General features: G+C 60.5%; 1 protein-coding gene across 4 annotated transcripts in view; it reads left to right on the top strand.

Annotated features, from left to right (window-relative positions):
• The window catches only part of AGRN (agrin), an 81,175-nt gene that overhangs the window by 20,227 nt on the left and 45,848 nt on the right, over positions 1 to 15,100 (top strand). For 2 of the 4 annotated variants that reach the window (XM_083802500.1, XM_083802499.1), the window contains exon 3: positions 12,514 to 12,534. The exons of the other annotated variants lie outside the window; for them this stretch is intronic. In XM_083802500.1, the coding sequence (XP_083658626.1) occupies positions 12,514 to 12,534 (21 nt within the window). The remainder of the gene's footprint in view (positions 1 to 12,513; positions 12,535 to 15,100) is intronic. 4 annotated transcript variants of the gene reach the window in all.

Genomic DNA, 15,100 nt, shown 5'->3' with positions numbered 1-15,100 from the left:
CACCTGGGAAGGGCTCCGGCTGCCTGGGCAGCCTGAGATAAGGCCGTGGGGAAGCCGCCTTGCCCAGAAGCTGGGCGTGCTGGTAGGGAACAGCTTTATCAGGATGCTCTAAAGCAGTTTTTGGGCAGCCCGTACCACCCAGCCTGCTGTGATGCCTGCGAAGGGCAGCGTGCGCCGGGCGTGGAAAACATCTGCCGTCGGTTATTCCACGGAGCGCGTGCAGCTCGTTCCATGGAAATGAAATTTTCCCGCTGTATCTGCCGGATGTGGCCCGTTGTGCAGCTTGTTTGTCGTCTTTTTTTTTTTTTTTTTTTATCTCCTGTAGTCCTTCTGTGTTTTGGAGCCGCTCGGTGGAACATCAAAGGCTGGGTGTTCCCACCCCCTTTACCCGGGGAAGTACGCGGCTGGCTGAGCCCAGAGTTTCATGGCAGAAGGAGAGCCGGCACCCGCTGTCTGTGTGCTGCAGGAGAACCTGTGCGTGCCAAATCCCTCTTCCCATGCCTCCTGAGATGCCTCCGGGCAAAAACGATGGCAAAACCCTCGAGGGCTTTACGGTCCCGGGTTGGTCCCAGCAGCCAGCTTCGTCCCAGCAGCCAGCTTCATCCCAGCAGCTTCCCTGTCTCCGGAGAGAAAGCAGGGCTCGGTTTTGGTGGAGCTGCTCGGAGCCAGGAGGCTCTGGGGTGCTGAGCTGCGGCTGGCTCGTTCAGCTGGGGGCTTCCAAAGCAGCAGGGAGCGTTACCTGGGGGCCTCCCCTGCCCTCCTCGGGTCCCGTGGATGCTGTCCCCGTGCGATGGGGATGTGCCAGGGAGCGCGGCGGCGTCTCTGGGACAGGTGGAAGCTGCGTTCCTGCTCGAAACGGCATCCCGCTGCCTGTCCCTGCTCGCTGGCCACCCTGGGTGCTGGGAGCTGGAAAAGCCTGAATGTTTTTTTGGCGAGGAAGGGCGCCGCGAAGGTCGGTGCTGTGAGATCAGGCTGGGAGGCCAAGCCAGGCTGCCTCGGACGGACACAGCTTGCTTTCCTCAAGCGCATCCCTGGGCCTGGAAGCCAGCCGCCGCAATGCTCGCACCGTGGGGTTTTTCTTTTCAGAAGAACTCGATTTTTATTTTTATTTTTTCCCCTCCTCAAGCATGCTGAATTCCTGTTCCTGGGGGGGAAAGGAGCTGCCTTCCTCCCTCATCCCTCCCTGCTGCGTCCTGCCACGAGTCCCCATCTCTGTCTGCAGGGCGTTTGGCCCCTCGGCAGGCTCGGATCTCTGGTGCTTGCTCGTGCTGCTGCACCCTGCTGGGAAATACCCGGACAGATGGGGTCGGACAGGATAAGACCCTTCCCTTCCCAGGCAGGAGCGATGCTGGGTATGGCTAGGAGCAGCTCAGATGTGCCAGCAGATGCAGCCTTCGCCCAGCACCATCTCTGCTTTGGAGCCCGGCTGGGATTGCTCACACCAGCCCAGCACCCTTGGGATGTCCTCAGGGTGGTGCTGAGCCCTGCTGGGATGGAGCTGGCTGTGGGGCCAGGACTGTGCGTGTCCCTCATCCTCCAACCTCAGCAGCTGAAGCCGTGCGGGTACCTCTCGGGTAGCCATCACCTTTCCAGCAGCGCAGCGGGGAGCTCAGCCCCTCTGCCAGGGCTGCATCTCACCCCCTCCAGCACCATCCTGCTCCCCTGCCTGCCTCTGCACTTGCCTGGCACCAGCTTCGTTCTGTCTCACTGCTTTAGGGTTAAAAGGACAGGGAGGGTTTTGAGCTGGAATCGCTGCCTACGTGCAGCACGGTTCGGGAACCGAGGGATAACCGCTTTCCTTGGGAGGTCTGGCGAGGCTCAGAGCAGCTGCCCCGGCGCTGTGACGTGGTGCAGAGCTGCCGGGGCTGCAGCCTGTCTGCTGCGCTCCCCCGAAAGCCTGCCTTGGTCCCGAGCTGCCCGCCCGCACCAGCTGATGTGCTTCATGCTCTTCTGGCTCCTGAGAAACCTCGCCTGCTGAGCGCGGAGCTGCTGGCTGGGACCCAGTTCCCAAGCACTGAAACGGGAGGGGATCTAAAGAAACCCGGGCTGGAATTGTTTTTCTAGACTGATAATTTCTCCCAGACAGCTCCGGGAGGCTCCTGGCCAGCTGGACTTGCACTTTCTTTGCCCGAGGGAGTCTCTCCTGAACTCCACGAGGGCCTGGTGGAAGGGCAGCCGGGCTCCCCCCCCGGGGCTTTTGGTGGCATCCCCCGGCTCTGTGTGTGCTGGGACAGGGCTGGGAGCAGAATCTGCCTGTGCCGAGGTGATGGATGGCATCAGGAACTCCACGGGCCGTGTGTCGGCATCACCCATCCCAGCACCGTCCCCTCGCTGGGGCTGGGCACCACCGCTGGGTGTTTGCGCCTTGCTTCTCACGCGTCTTGCTCTTGGTTCGTTAGTTAAGCCTCGTTAGGAGTGTGACGAACTCTTCCCCCCCCCGACCCGGATGTTTGATGTCCCAGCAGAAGCGTGGGAACCCTTGGAAAAGTCCCCAGAAGTCCCCAGCTTTGTGCTGGCAGATGAAGGGAAGCGGCAGCGGGGGCTGGAGCCTCCGCTCCGTGACCCCGAGCAGCGCGAGCCCGGCCCCTGGGGACCCTGCATCAACCCCTACAGGAGCAGATACAGCAGCTCCTGCTTCCCTAGCAAGGTCCGGTGGCTGCCTGGCTCCTTCGCACATATCCAGGGCCTTTTTGCCCTGCTTTCCTGGGGGCCTTTCCCTCCAGCAGCCGTCGTGGCTGGGAACCTGCGCTGTGACGCTTTGCCCTCGCTCCTCCCCAGGGACAGCCCGGCCCCGAGCAGCGCCGCGATATTTGTATGGGACCAGGGTTGAAAGGAGCTGGCGCTCGCTCGAAGCCTGCCCGAGATTAAAGGCTTTCCCTTGGCAGTAAATCTCGCATGGCTTACATTTTAACACGGTGCATTTCTGCTCCGGAGCGGGGCTGGAAGCTGGCTGCTGTAAGGCTGAGCTCTTCAAGGGCTCGTGGGCGTTGTGCTGGATTGCTGCTCCTGTTCGGGGCGGGAATCGATTTGTTCCGCGGCGTGGGGTTTGGGTCAGAGGGACAGGCTCAGGATTCGACTCCTGTGTGCCCTTCGGGGGCTCGGGGATGGCTTCAGGCTGCTCCTGGTGCCAGCTCTAAGCCCCAGCTAACGGCGGCTCCGCGGCAGCCCTGCCGTTCAGACAGATGGTCGGACCGCGCTCCGGGGGTGTCAAAACACAGGAAGAATTGTTTACAGGCAGAACGCTGCCTACATGGGAATCAACACTTGAAATCCGCTGGAAGTTTGCTCAGACGGGGCGTGTGACATCAGGCAGCAAAGCAAGGATGTGCGCGGGGGCTGCCTCCCCCCACAAGGGGCTGTCGGGGCGGCTTGAAAAGAGAGGAGGCTGGAGAGGGGGGGAGAAATGAGGAAATTACCTGGTGCTGAGCAAGCCGTGGAGTCCTGCCAGCCCGCTGGGCAGCGTCCTCCAGCTCCCAAGAGCTGTTTCAGGGTGGCAAGAGCCCCGATTTGCGACGCTTTGGGGCGGCAGCTTGCTGCTCCTGGCGTGCCCCGTGTGGACCCCGGCTCCTGACCCCCTCGGGGACGCGGCGGTGGCAGCGTGCCCTGCCCTGGCGGGGCGGCACGGGGGCACATTCCTCTGCCCTGACTTCAAAGCTTGTTGCTGCATATACAGAGCCAGCCGCCTTGGCAACCCTGGCGGGCTGGAGCGGTGGCAGCAGCTGCCTTGCTCCCCGGCTCTGCCGGGCTCTCGCTGCCCTTTGGGCCGGGAGAAGTGCCCGTGTCCTCCATGGAGGAGCCAGGGTATGCGCTGGGGGCATGGGCTCCTCTTTCTGCTCGCCTGCTGCTCCTAAAGCCCTTCGTTCCTGCTTGTGCTCTGTGTCCATGCTGTGCCCTGCTCTGAAATTCGGTGCCCAGCTGTCCCCGTGGTGAGACACCTCGGAGCATCCTCAGATGAGACCCTTTGGTTCATCGCTGGGGTTTCTGCCCTGGTTTAAGCCGAGCAGTCTCTGGGGAGCATGAGAGCGAAGGCTGGGCCACCCTGAGCGCTGGTGGAGCTTTTGGGGCTTTTCCAGCCCTGGCTGCTCGCCCAGCTCCCTCTGAGCCATCCAGGTGACTTCAGCTGCACAGCCCCGTCCCCACGCCGGGCGCATTGCTGCAGCCCAATTAGGAGATTAAAGCATGCCATTAGGAAATGAGACTGCTGCGGCATGGGCCAGCGCTGATTTCTGGCTTCCAGCTCCTCCAGCTGGTTGTGGGGCTGAGCCTCCCGCAGATCCCCCGAGCTTTGTGCACCCGAGCCCGGTTGCAATAGTTGCGCTTTCCCCTCGGAGAATTTTGGGGCACGTCATTTAGGGCAGAGAATAGGAGGGAGCTGACCGTGCCGAGCAGAACAGATGTTGTGGGGAGGTTTGTGGAGGAAAAAGGAGGATGGGACAGCAGGCAAGAGCCTTTGGAGGTCCTGCTGGCGTTTGCCATATGAGCTAGATGTCTGGTGCCCGTGGTGACGCGAGCCAGATGGGCCTGGGAAAGGCAGGGCAGGGGAGGCCGCCTCTTTGCTCGTTTCTTCCTCCTGCCTGCCAAGTCCCCGTGTCGGGCCCTGCCTGCTGAACTGCAGGGCGCCTGGCTCCAGCACGGAGCTCCGGGGCTTGTGGAAATCTGGCGCGAGGGGAGCCACCAGTACAGAGAAGTTGGAGGAGGAGGATGGCGAGCACCTCCTCGCCGTGTGCGCCCTCTTGGCGCTGCGTCCTGTGCCCTTGGCAATGTTCCTCCGTCCTGGAGAGCCCCAGATAAATGTCATCTGGATGTTTTTTGGGCAGATAGGTCCTTTTCCCTTGAGGTGCGTGGCCCTTTTCCACGCTGCAGGGCCACCATGCCTCCTCCTGCCACCAGATCCGTTATTTTCATGGGTTTTCTGCGCATCCCTTTCCTGGTGTGCTTGGCTCCAGCCCTGCCCAGGCATCTCCCCTCCCCAGGGAAAGGCAGGCGCTCAAACCCTAGCCAGCAGCCTGGCGAGGAGCAGGATCAGCCCAGCAATGGGTTTGGCTGCTGCTCTGTGGGGCTGGGGGCTCTGGGGGTGAGGAGGGAGCCAGAACCAGCCCTCGTCCCCAGGGAGGAGCGGAGCAGCCCGGCGCCGCGCGGCGATCCTACGGGGGGCTTTGCTGGGGTCTCACCAACTCCTTTTGCTCTGTTTTCTTTTGCATGTGCTGTCTTCTCCCCCTGCGGCTTCTGGATTGTTCATTTCTAGGTAAGAGCAGCATTTATCTCCGTTCTTGAGCCGCGAGCTGGGCTGGGCGGGTGAGGGGGGGCCGGGACACACAAGGATGCCTTGTGTGATGGGAACGTGCGCTCCGAGCGCGGGTGCGTGGGAGGTTTGTTCCTCGGAGCAGCCTGTTCTGGGCAGCAGCTCGCCCGGCCAGCGGTGGGCGTTTGCCCCGAGGGTTTTCCCGGCGTGGAAAGCTCTCCTGTGCAGGTGGTGGGCTGAGCAGCGAGGGGAGGGCTTGTCCCCTGCCCCTAAAAAAAAAATACAACCCCCTTCGTCTCGTTCTCCTTGCGCTGGAGGAGCGTGGATGGGAAATTTCAGGCGTGCGGAGGTGGGGTGGGGCGCGTCCATCAGTGCCTGGGGGGGTGCAGATAAGGATAGCCGGGATGCTCTGAGCTGGGGGCTGCCTTCTTCTCCTGCACCAGTCGGTGGCAATGCTTTCCGTCCCTGTAGGGCGACAGGGCTGGCTCCTTTTGATGCTCCCGCGTTCCCACTGCATGGCTGGGACCCACACCGGGCATCCCGTGTGGATGCACCGAAGCTTTCTTCTCTATTCAGTTTTCTTAAGAAGATGCAGTTTTTATTTTTTATAGCTGTGTATATATGCTGGCCTTCCCAGAAGAAGACCCCAGCTGGTCTTCCTTGGCCCTCTTGCAGGCAGAAATGATGCGGAGCCCTCCGGGCTTTGCAGAGGTCTGCAGAGGAGCTCACTGGGAAGGGAAGAGGAGCTGCTGGGGGCACTGGGTCCGTGCTCACCTCCGTCCCCTGCAGGCAGTGGGGGGCTGGGAGCGGGGATGGGTGCCGAGGGGAGGAAGGGGTCGGCTCAGGCCTGGAGGAAAGCACGAGGTTAATGGCCAATTCCCTCCCAGAAGCCAAACCCACGTGGGTTCGGAAAAAGAAAAATCAATAGGATTTACAGGAAATCCTCAGGGTCAGGTGGGGTAAACCGGGAGAGCGCCGGCGGTCGTAACCCCAAATTGGGAGCAGCGCCTGCTTACGGCAGAAACAGCAAAAAAAAAAAAATCCAGCGGAAAAGCCCTACAGGTGGAATAGCCTCGGCACGGCTTTAAGAGCACCAGCACCAGCTTGAGCCTCTTTTATTTTGATTTTATCTCGTCTCTGCTGCTTTCCTCGGGTGTGTTTTAGGCTGTCCGATGGCCTACCCCTCCTGTAGCGCTCTCGGGAGGCGCCTTTTTGCCTTTTGCAGAGAAAACGGCACTCTTGCCATTTGAAAATACGTATTTCTACAAGTGCTGCTCCTTGTCTCGGGCTCTGGGGATGCTTTCTCCGTGGCTAACTCGACGTGACAGTCCCTGCTACGAAGGAGCCGGGCTGAGGTTAATGGTTCGAGCTGGTCCTGCTCTGCTCCTGTGGGGTGCTGGGCTGGGAGCAGAAAAATGGAGCCTACAGCAGCTGGAGCAGAGAGGGTTAATGCAGGATTTGTGCCCGAAATCGGGAGGGAGCAGTGAAGGATGTTATTTCGGGGTCTCTATTAAACGATTAGGAGTGAGTTTTCTTTAGCCAGGGAGAGCAGAGTTAACTGCTGTGAATGGAGGCAGCTGCCTCTGCTGTCAGCCCTACGCGGGGCTCTGGCAATGACAATTCTCCGAAGGGAAAGGGAATGAATTTTAATGAAATCTTGAAAGACTTTAAATTTTCATGTTAACTTCAATTATTCAGGACAGCCGAAAAGCAACTTTAAAGCTTCAGGAAGGAGAAAAAAAAAAAAAAAAGGAGAGGAAAATAAGAGGCCAGTTTGATATATATTTTTTCAGATTAATTGATTTGCGTTTTGTTCCACCGCGGTGAGACGCGGACGTTTGAAAGCCGCTGCCGTCGCTTATTGCACCTGACAGCAGTGCAGAGGAGCAGGGATGAATTATGTACTGCCTAGGGCTTGGCGGAGCCGTAAAAACCCCGGTGGGGCACGGTGCTGGGCTGTCAGGGCCGCGGCGGGCATCGCACCCTCTGGGGAGCTTGTGGGGTGGAGGGCTGATGGCTGCCCTGCTGCTCCAGCCAAAAAACTGCCCGCTCCGTGCCATGCCTCTGCTAGCAGCAAGTAGGAGAGGGGGGCTTTTTTCCCCCCTATCCAGCCAAAATCCTTCTGCACGGATGGCCCCATGCAGCCATCCCCGTCCCCAAGGGGTCCCGGCACCCCGTCCCCAAGGGGTCCCGGCTCCCCGTCCCCAAGGGGTCCCGGCACCCCATCCTCAAGGGGTCCTGGCACCCTGTCCCCAAGGGGTCCTGGTGGTGCACAGCACGCTCTGGTGGGCACGGTGCTTTGTGTGCCCCGATGCCCAGAGCATCCTCGGCGCCCCATGCGCTGCTCTCGTGGCGCAGGGGACGCCGAGCATCTGTGCCCGGGGTGCCGCCGGCGCTTTGAACAAGCGGCTTTTTTCTTCCATCCCCGTCCTTACGCCTTTCTCCCTCTCTCCTCTCGCACGGCCCAGGGCGTCTGTCTGCGTTTCTGTTTCCGATCCCCAGCAGGCTGATGCCTTGCCTCCCTCTGAGGGTGCCCCACTGGTGCGCAGGGGCCACGCGGCACAAATGGGGCTTTTATTCCCCGCTGCTGAGAGCTGCCAGGCCTGGCTCCCTTCCCAGAAAGCAGCCCTGCTTCAGAACATAAGCAGCTATTGTCTTAGCCGATGCGAGCTCTGCTGGAGCCGGGAAGGGGAGAGGGGCTAGGGCAGGCTGAGGGGGCTGCAGAAAGGAGCCCGAGGACGCAGGGAGATTTACAGCCTCCTCGCCGCGCTCGTCTCACCCGAAATCCGGGGCGCCCGCTGTTCGTTTGGCACTCGAGCACCCGAGGGATGTTGCCTTCGCTTTCTCTCCAGCAAAGAGCAGGTCCTTTGTCTTGCACGGGCTGGAAAAGGAGGAAGAGGAGTCCCGCAGCAAGGCGCTCCCACCGAGCCCCCCCTGCTTGGGGCTGTAGGGCCAGGGTGCTGGAACGGGGCAGGTGCCCCCCATCCATCCCCAAAATGCCTCGCTGCTGGTGTGTTGGGTGTGTGACATCCTCTGTGCAGCTTCGTGTCCTCGTGGCTTGCTCTCAATGGGATGCAGCTGGCGGGGTGGTTTTGTTGGGGGGTGATTTTGTCGTGGGGTTAGGGAGGGAAGGGGCTGGGAGCGGGGTGCCTCGCCCCCCCGGGTCTCCTGCCCCGCCGTGGGGAGCAGGAGCAGCTCTGTGGTCCGGTGCGAGGTCCTGATGGAGCTGCTCTGCTTTGCCTTTGGTTTGCTGTGTGTTCGGCCCTGTAATCCAGGGAAAATCGCTCCACGGGTAGATTTAGGAATGGGGATGGTTGGGCAAGGGATGAATAAAGCCCTGGCCGGCTCCTCATCAGGAGGCTGCCGCAGGAAGCCTTGGCTGTGCCGAGCAGGGTTTGGGATGCTCAGTTTTTTCAGCCTAATCCGCTGCAGCAGCGATCCTCTGCAGCCAGCCTGGTCTGAGTAAACTTTCCCTGGCTTCAATAAAAACGTTAGTGTAATCGAGGCTCTGCCCTCGGGTTTTTTTTTTTGTTTTTTTTTTTTATTCCCTTTCCTTTCCTCCCCCCACCAGCGCGTCCCAGTGCCCGGCGCGCGGCAGCTCCTTAAAAGTGTGTTTGGTGGCGGCACGGAGGGGAAACCTCAAATCCTCGCAAAGCAATTACTGCTAATGAGACACTTCCTTCACATCTGGTTTCAATTCTGGCTCCGTTTTGGGGACTGTTCTTCCAGCTCGGCAGCAGAGGAAGGTGGGAAAATCCCCGCCGCCTCCCCTCCCCGCAGCACCCTCCTCCCAAGGTGCCACTTGGGCACCTCGTTAGTCCCCATCCGAGGGGAGACAATTAACCGAGGCAATTAACACACGATCCCACCTCTCTGGGGAGGCTGAATAGCAGCAGCAGTTATTGGGCTGCTGATCGCATGCCAATTGATTGATATGTTGGGTTTTTTTTTTGAGAGGGAGAGCGTAATGTGTTTAATTAGTGTGTAACTTCCGAGAGCAAGGAGAGCTGGATGCCCCAGACTTAGGAAAATCCTGCATTAACCAAAAAAAAATGCAAAGATAAATTTTATTTATTTATTTTGGAGCGTGAGATTGCTTGGGTTTCGTTTCTTTGTGTAGGGATTTGATGTGTGATGGATGGAAACTGTCCCCGGTGTTTGCTCCGCCGGTGGCACCTCTCCTGCCGTGTCCCTGCCCCGGGGCTGCTGCCGCCTCTCCGTGGGACCTGGGCACCAGGAGCTCCCCCAGAAGCTCCCACGCCGGCCTTACGGGGATGGGGAAAACCCAAGTGAAAGGGCTTCATCTCCACTTACTGACCATTCAAATCGGGTCTTTGTTCGCATGCAGATTTGTGTGGATCCTGGGCCCCTCTGGCTGCTGGTTTTGGCAGCCAAGTGCCTTGTTATCTCGGCACAGAGCGCGGCCTTGGAGCAGGATACAGAGGAACAGTAGGGAGGGTCAGGGAGAGAGGGATTTCAGGAAGTCTGTGTTGCTTTTATGCGCTGAACAGCGGGAAGGTGGCGTGGGAACCCTTGGCTGGTTTCCTTGGGAATGAGGCGGCGCGACGCGGGGCTCCCCCGGCGGCCTTATCGGGGGGCAAAGCAAACATCACCTCCTTGGTTTCTTGGGATCTGCAGGTCCCTCCTGGCTGGGAGGATCCCTCCAGCCCCGCTCCCTGCCACCTGCAGGTGGTGGGACCTGGGTCTCCCCAGCAATATCCGTGCCCCCCTCGCCATTCCCTGGCACGCAGGGCGCTTACGGTGAAGGAAGGGGCACCCAAGAACCCCTCTGCTATGGACAGAGCCCCGGGGTTGGGTCATTATTCACCTGGGGGTCCTCCTGCAGGGTCAGCTGCACTTCAGGTGGCAGGGTTTTCCCAGAGGACATCCCCTCGGTGAGCCCATGCTGGCACCCCCGAGCATCTCCCCGTGCGCTCAGCTGAAGGGCGGAGCGGTCTGGCTGCACGTGGGGGTGCAACGGTGCCAAAACCCCTTGGTGGGTCCTGTGTGGAGCCAGGACAAGAGCTGCTGACCCCTGTCCTTGGTGGCCCTTGGTCCTGGGGCAGGATCCGGGCTCAGACATTGCATCTGCTCCTGGCTGGGTGCATGGGGTGGGGGACACCAGCACCACCCTGCCCTTGCTAAGCCCCATCTGGGGGCTCGTGGGGCCCATCCACGTGTTTGGGACTTGTCCTGGAGAGGTGCCTCTGCTTGGTGCCAAGCCGTGGTTGCACGGCTGGCCACGCTCCCCAGACGTGACGTTCCCCCTTGGTGGTGCTTCTCTGCAGGACTCGGCTGTGTGCCCCTGCTCCGAGCGCCTTCCTGGCCGGGAAAACCTTCCAGAGGCAAGTGCCTGACCTTGGCGCAGAGCCTGCCGCCCTCCCGTCCTTTTGGGGTCATTTAATATATAGTAAAATAAACTCGCCTTCCCCTTCCCGATGCTGGCAGCCGCTTTGTGTAGCCGCAGCGTGACGAAGGGGGAAATGGAAGCCCAGTGAGATTTGCTGAGTTAAAAGGCTGGGCAGGCTCTGGGGTCCCTCGTCTCAGTTTTTGCTCTAAGGAAGGGGCAAGGTGCGCGCCCTGGGGTGGGATTTGGACACGGAGCAGCCCCTGTGCCTCTGGTCCTGGTGCCCCAAAGCTTCCCTGCTCAACAGAAGAGCTCCCCAGGATGTATAACACTCTTCCCTGCAGTAGCTGCACATCTTTCACACCAGGCATCCCCCTCCTTCCCCATGGGCAAGGCTGATCCATGGTCAGGCTGGATCCCCTAAAACGCAGCAGGCAGAGAGCTCGGCAGCATCCCCCGCCAGGCACAGCCCGTCCCCATCCGCACCAGAGCTGGCCGTGGGGCCTTGGCTCTCATTTCTGCCTTTTTTTTTTTTTTTAAATAATAAATGAAAATCCCAAAATAACTGCGCTGCTCTGGGATATTTTTAAGCTGTTTTTTTTTTTCCCTTCTTCCTTTCTTCCCCGCATCTCCCAGTGGCTGGGAGCCGAGCGGGCTCCCCGTTGCCAGCGGAGAGGGTTGCACGTCACTTCCTTGGCACGGGGCCGTCCCCAGCCCTCAATGCTCACTTTGTTTTACCCTTCATCGCCTCGGCGAGCTGTCAGGGCTCCTCGCAGGGTCACGTTACCCGTGTCCCACAGCCCATTGTGGGAGCTGCTGCTGCCGGCGGAGCTTTGGGGAGGTCCCCTCGCCCCTCGGGTCGGGTATCAGGCGGTGGGTGAGGCTCTGCTCCAGCTCCATCCTCGCTATATTTGCTCTGGGCCCCAATATTTTCCTTTTTTTCCCCTCCTCTGGGAGGATGCCACCTCCATCCCCTGCATCCCAGCCGTGCTTCCCCTGGGGCTCTGCATCCTCAGCGGGTGAGAGCCCGGGCTGAGCAAAGCACCACGGCCTCCAAACCTCGCCCCGCTCTCGGCTCTCCGGCGGACAGTTGGGTGTTTAAAGACGTGTAAATCGATGCTGGAAATGGTTATGGGGCTTCTCTACTGCCTTAGGTTGCTTGCAAAATAATCTGTGCTCAATAACAATTGCTGAAATGCTCGGCTGGTTAACTGCTCGCTTTTTGGACTGTGCCCTCAGTCTGAGTTCTGAGTTTTGGGTAGACCTGCGTGGAGCCCGGAGCTGGGCTCGATGATCCTTGTGGGTCCCTTCCAGCTCGGGATATTTTATGATTTTTTTTTTCTTCCACCGTGTGTGTTGGGGACCTTGTTTCATCTTGTGCTTTGGTTTCCTGGACTTCGAAGGCTAATTCGGGCTCAGGTGTGATGCGTTTGGACAGGAGGCATCAAGCTACTAAAGGACGTGCTCCTTCCAGCCGAGTAAGAAGCAGCTGATCCTTGGTAGGGTCTGGTATGGGGAGGTTGATGTGGCTGTGGCTCGCCCCAGGCTGAACATTTCCAAAGCAGGAACCTGGTTTCAGAAAAATCTTACATTGACAGGGCACACGGGTTGATGCTCCTTGGCTTTTGGGGCTCACTACCTTCTGCAGGGCTTCCTTTAGCTGCCTTTGTAACGTTCTCCGTGGATCAAGGGACTGTCGAACCTCGTCCTGCGTGGCCGAGAGCCACCATCAGCCAGGGCTGAGGGTTTTCTTGTCGTTTGCATGTGGTCAGTGCTGGGGACGGGGACCCCCCTGGCAGGGGTTTGCGGGACGGGGCTGGAGGAGGGGACCCGGTGGGGGGGCCGGAGAGCGTTGGGTGGCTGCCTGTTGTCCTGTTCTAACTGTTTTGTTCTCTCCTTTTTCTCCTCCCCCCGCTTACTAAAGAACATAGGAAGCTTCTCGCTGGTAAGTGGTGGTGTGTCACGTAAAAAAAAAAAATACCATTTATTATTTCCATCCACCATCAAACTCACCGGCTAGTGCCTCTCATGTTTCCATCCCCGCGGGACGTGCCGGAGCAATAGGACCCTTCGGGGGCTGTGGGTGCAGGGACGCCCATCCCCGTGCGCTTGCCCCGGGGGGAGCTATTGCTTTTAGATCACAGTTTGAGGAGCTGCCTCCCGCCCAAAGCTCTCCCTTCCTACTCCCTGCCCAGCCCGATGTTGTTCCCTGGGCTCGATTGGCTTGCCACCGACCTTGCCAAAAGCAAACGCTGCCTGCCGCGTCCCCACGGGCTGCGAAACTGTGATCTAAGCACGGCCGCCTCTCACCTAGCGCTTGTCTCATGCCCTGCTTCATCTTTTCACTGTCACCACCTTCCCGGGCTGGCTGGGGGAAAGCCGCAGTGCCCAGCAGCTCTGCCTCGAGCTGCTCCTTTGGGTCCTGCTCATTAACACAACCCCTGCCTGTGCCCCGGGCTGGGAGCGGAGCGAAGGGCGTGCGGCGCGGCCGCGTGCCGCTGGCCGGGTGCCCGCTTCCCGGGGATCCCCGGGGCTGGGAATGCCGCCCTCCTCGTGGCCTGGAGGCCGGCTGCTTTGTTGGGGGGCTGAGAGGGTGGGAGGAAGGTGCTGGGCACGTGGCTGGGGCCGGCAGACTGCCTGGCATCCCACTGCCGCGTGCCCGAGCCTGACGGGCGCACGGAGCTGCGGGGCGCTGGCGTTGGGGTGGGATGTGGGGTGGCACGGAGGCGAGCAGCTCGGCCTTGGGGGGGGCGCTGAGGAAGTGTTTAAAGGCGGTTTTGCTCCTCTTCCTCCCCGTTCCCTGCCCCTCGTTAACGTGCGACATGTAGGCTGTGTCGTGCAGATCCGGAGGCGTGCGTTGGAAACGCGCCCTTGTTGTGAAAGGCACCGAAGGGTGAGCGGGGGGACGTAAAAGTTTTCTTGCGAGCCGCCTGCACCCAGCCTGCACCCTGCGCCTCTCTGGGCGCGGAGCAGTGAGGAGAGATGCTATCCAAGCCGACAGCATCCCCTGCTGGTTATCGCTCCCCCGGCCTCGCAGCCGTGGGATGCTCGCACCCGGTGCTGCACGCTGCTGCTCATCCTATATCGCTGCTCATCCCATAGCTGGGACCCGCTCCCCACGGTGGGCTGGGTGCTACTCGCTGCTTGCAACCCGGTGTAAATTACTCAGAGCTGCGTACGGCTGACAGCACGAGGGCTGGGTGCTGCTGGCTTTCGTCCCTGCCAGACAGAGGGGAAGAGGGTTCCTGGGGTCCCCCTCGGTGTGTGCCCACCAAAAACCCAAGCCCCCGAGCAGGACCTGTGCTGCTCAGAGGACAAGGGGCTGTTCCCTTGTGGGGTTTTGGGGCTCCCCGTGCCTTCCCAATCCTCTTGGAGCCTCCTGAGGGCATGTGTGAGCCAACACGCAGCTGGACACGCATCATTCCTCCTTTCCCGGGGTGTGCTCAACGCTTTCTTCTTTTCCCCTTGCTCTAACACCGCGTAGCTGGAGGGGGCTTTGCTCGCCCCAAGGAGACACCCTGCTCTGGGTTTGGCTGAGCACCACCACCAGGAACCTGGGCTGCACCCTCCCCCGCTGCCGCAGCTGGGCTTTGCTCCTGCGGTCTCAGGACCCTGAGCCCTCAGCGAGGTCGGCGCCGTACCCAAAATCCAGCCAGCGTTGCTCTTTTGGGTGAAATGTGCCCGAAGCGTGCCCCCGGCTGTGCTGCCGAGGGATGTCCCCCGCTGTCTGGAAGCACTCGGGTGGCAGCTGCTTCCTCTGCGGGGAGGTAGCCGGGGTGCCGGCAGTACCCACTAATTTTAGCCTCCCGGCTGTTCGCTCCAGAAAGCTGCTGGAGGTTTCTTTCTCCGTTTCACTTTTTTTTTTTTTTGCTGGTTATTTTCCCGTTTGTCGTGTTGCATCCCGGAGGACTTCAGCTTGACCAGTTCCTTCCCAGCCGCTCCAGCAGCCGGGCAGGGCTCTCCCACCGGGGAGGGAGCTGATGCTGTCCCGGGAAAGCAGCAGCAGCTTCTGGATGATGGGAATTCGGGGCAGGATGATGCTTCCAGAAGTGTTTGAACGCTCTGTTTGCCCCCCCAGCAAGGGGCAGGCTTCCTTTTCCTCACCTCCTTGTGCTGCTGTGAGATCACCCCCTGCATCCTGCCCCCTTGCCACATGGATCCGGGTGCAGTGAGCAGCCCCGGAGTGCTGTACCCGGCTTGGCCAGGGCTCCTTGCCTCCACGCACATCCCGAATTTGTGCGGCGAGAGCGGCAGGTGGCACTGTGAGACTGCGAGAGGAGCTGCCTGCTCTCGGGCTGGTGGTGCCCGGGGCGTGCTGGGGCTGGGTGCAGCTCGGGGAGGGGGGCTCCCAGACCCTTGGCCTCAATTAGGGTCAGGGCAGGCCCCCGTCCTCAATTAGGGTCAGGGGGCCGCGGCTCATCAGCCGGCCTCAGACCCCAATATCCAGCCCAGGGGCCGATCTCATGCGGGTCCTGCAGCAGGGAGCTGTCCCCGGGCAGAGCAGCGGGTGG

Source organism: Anser anser (genome assembly GCF_964211835.1).
Source record: "Anser anser genome assembly, chromosome: 17".
NCBI lineage: Eukaryota > Metazoa > Chordata > Aves > Anseriformes > Anatidae > Anser > Anser anser.
This window is presented reverse-complemented; position numbering and strand designations above follow the sequence as displayed.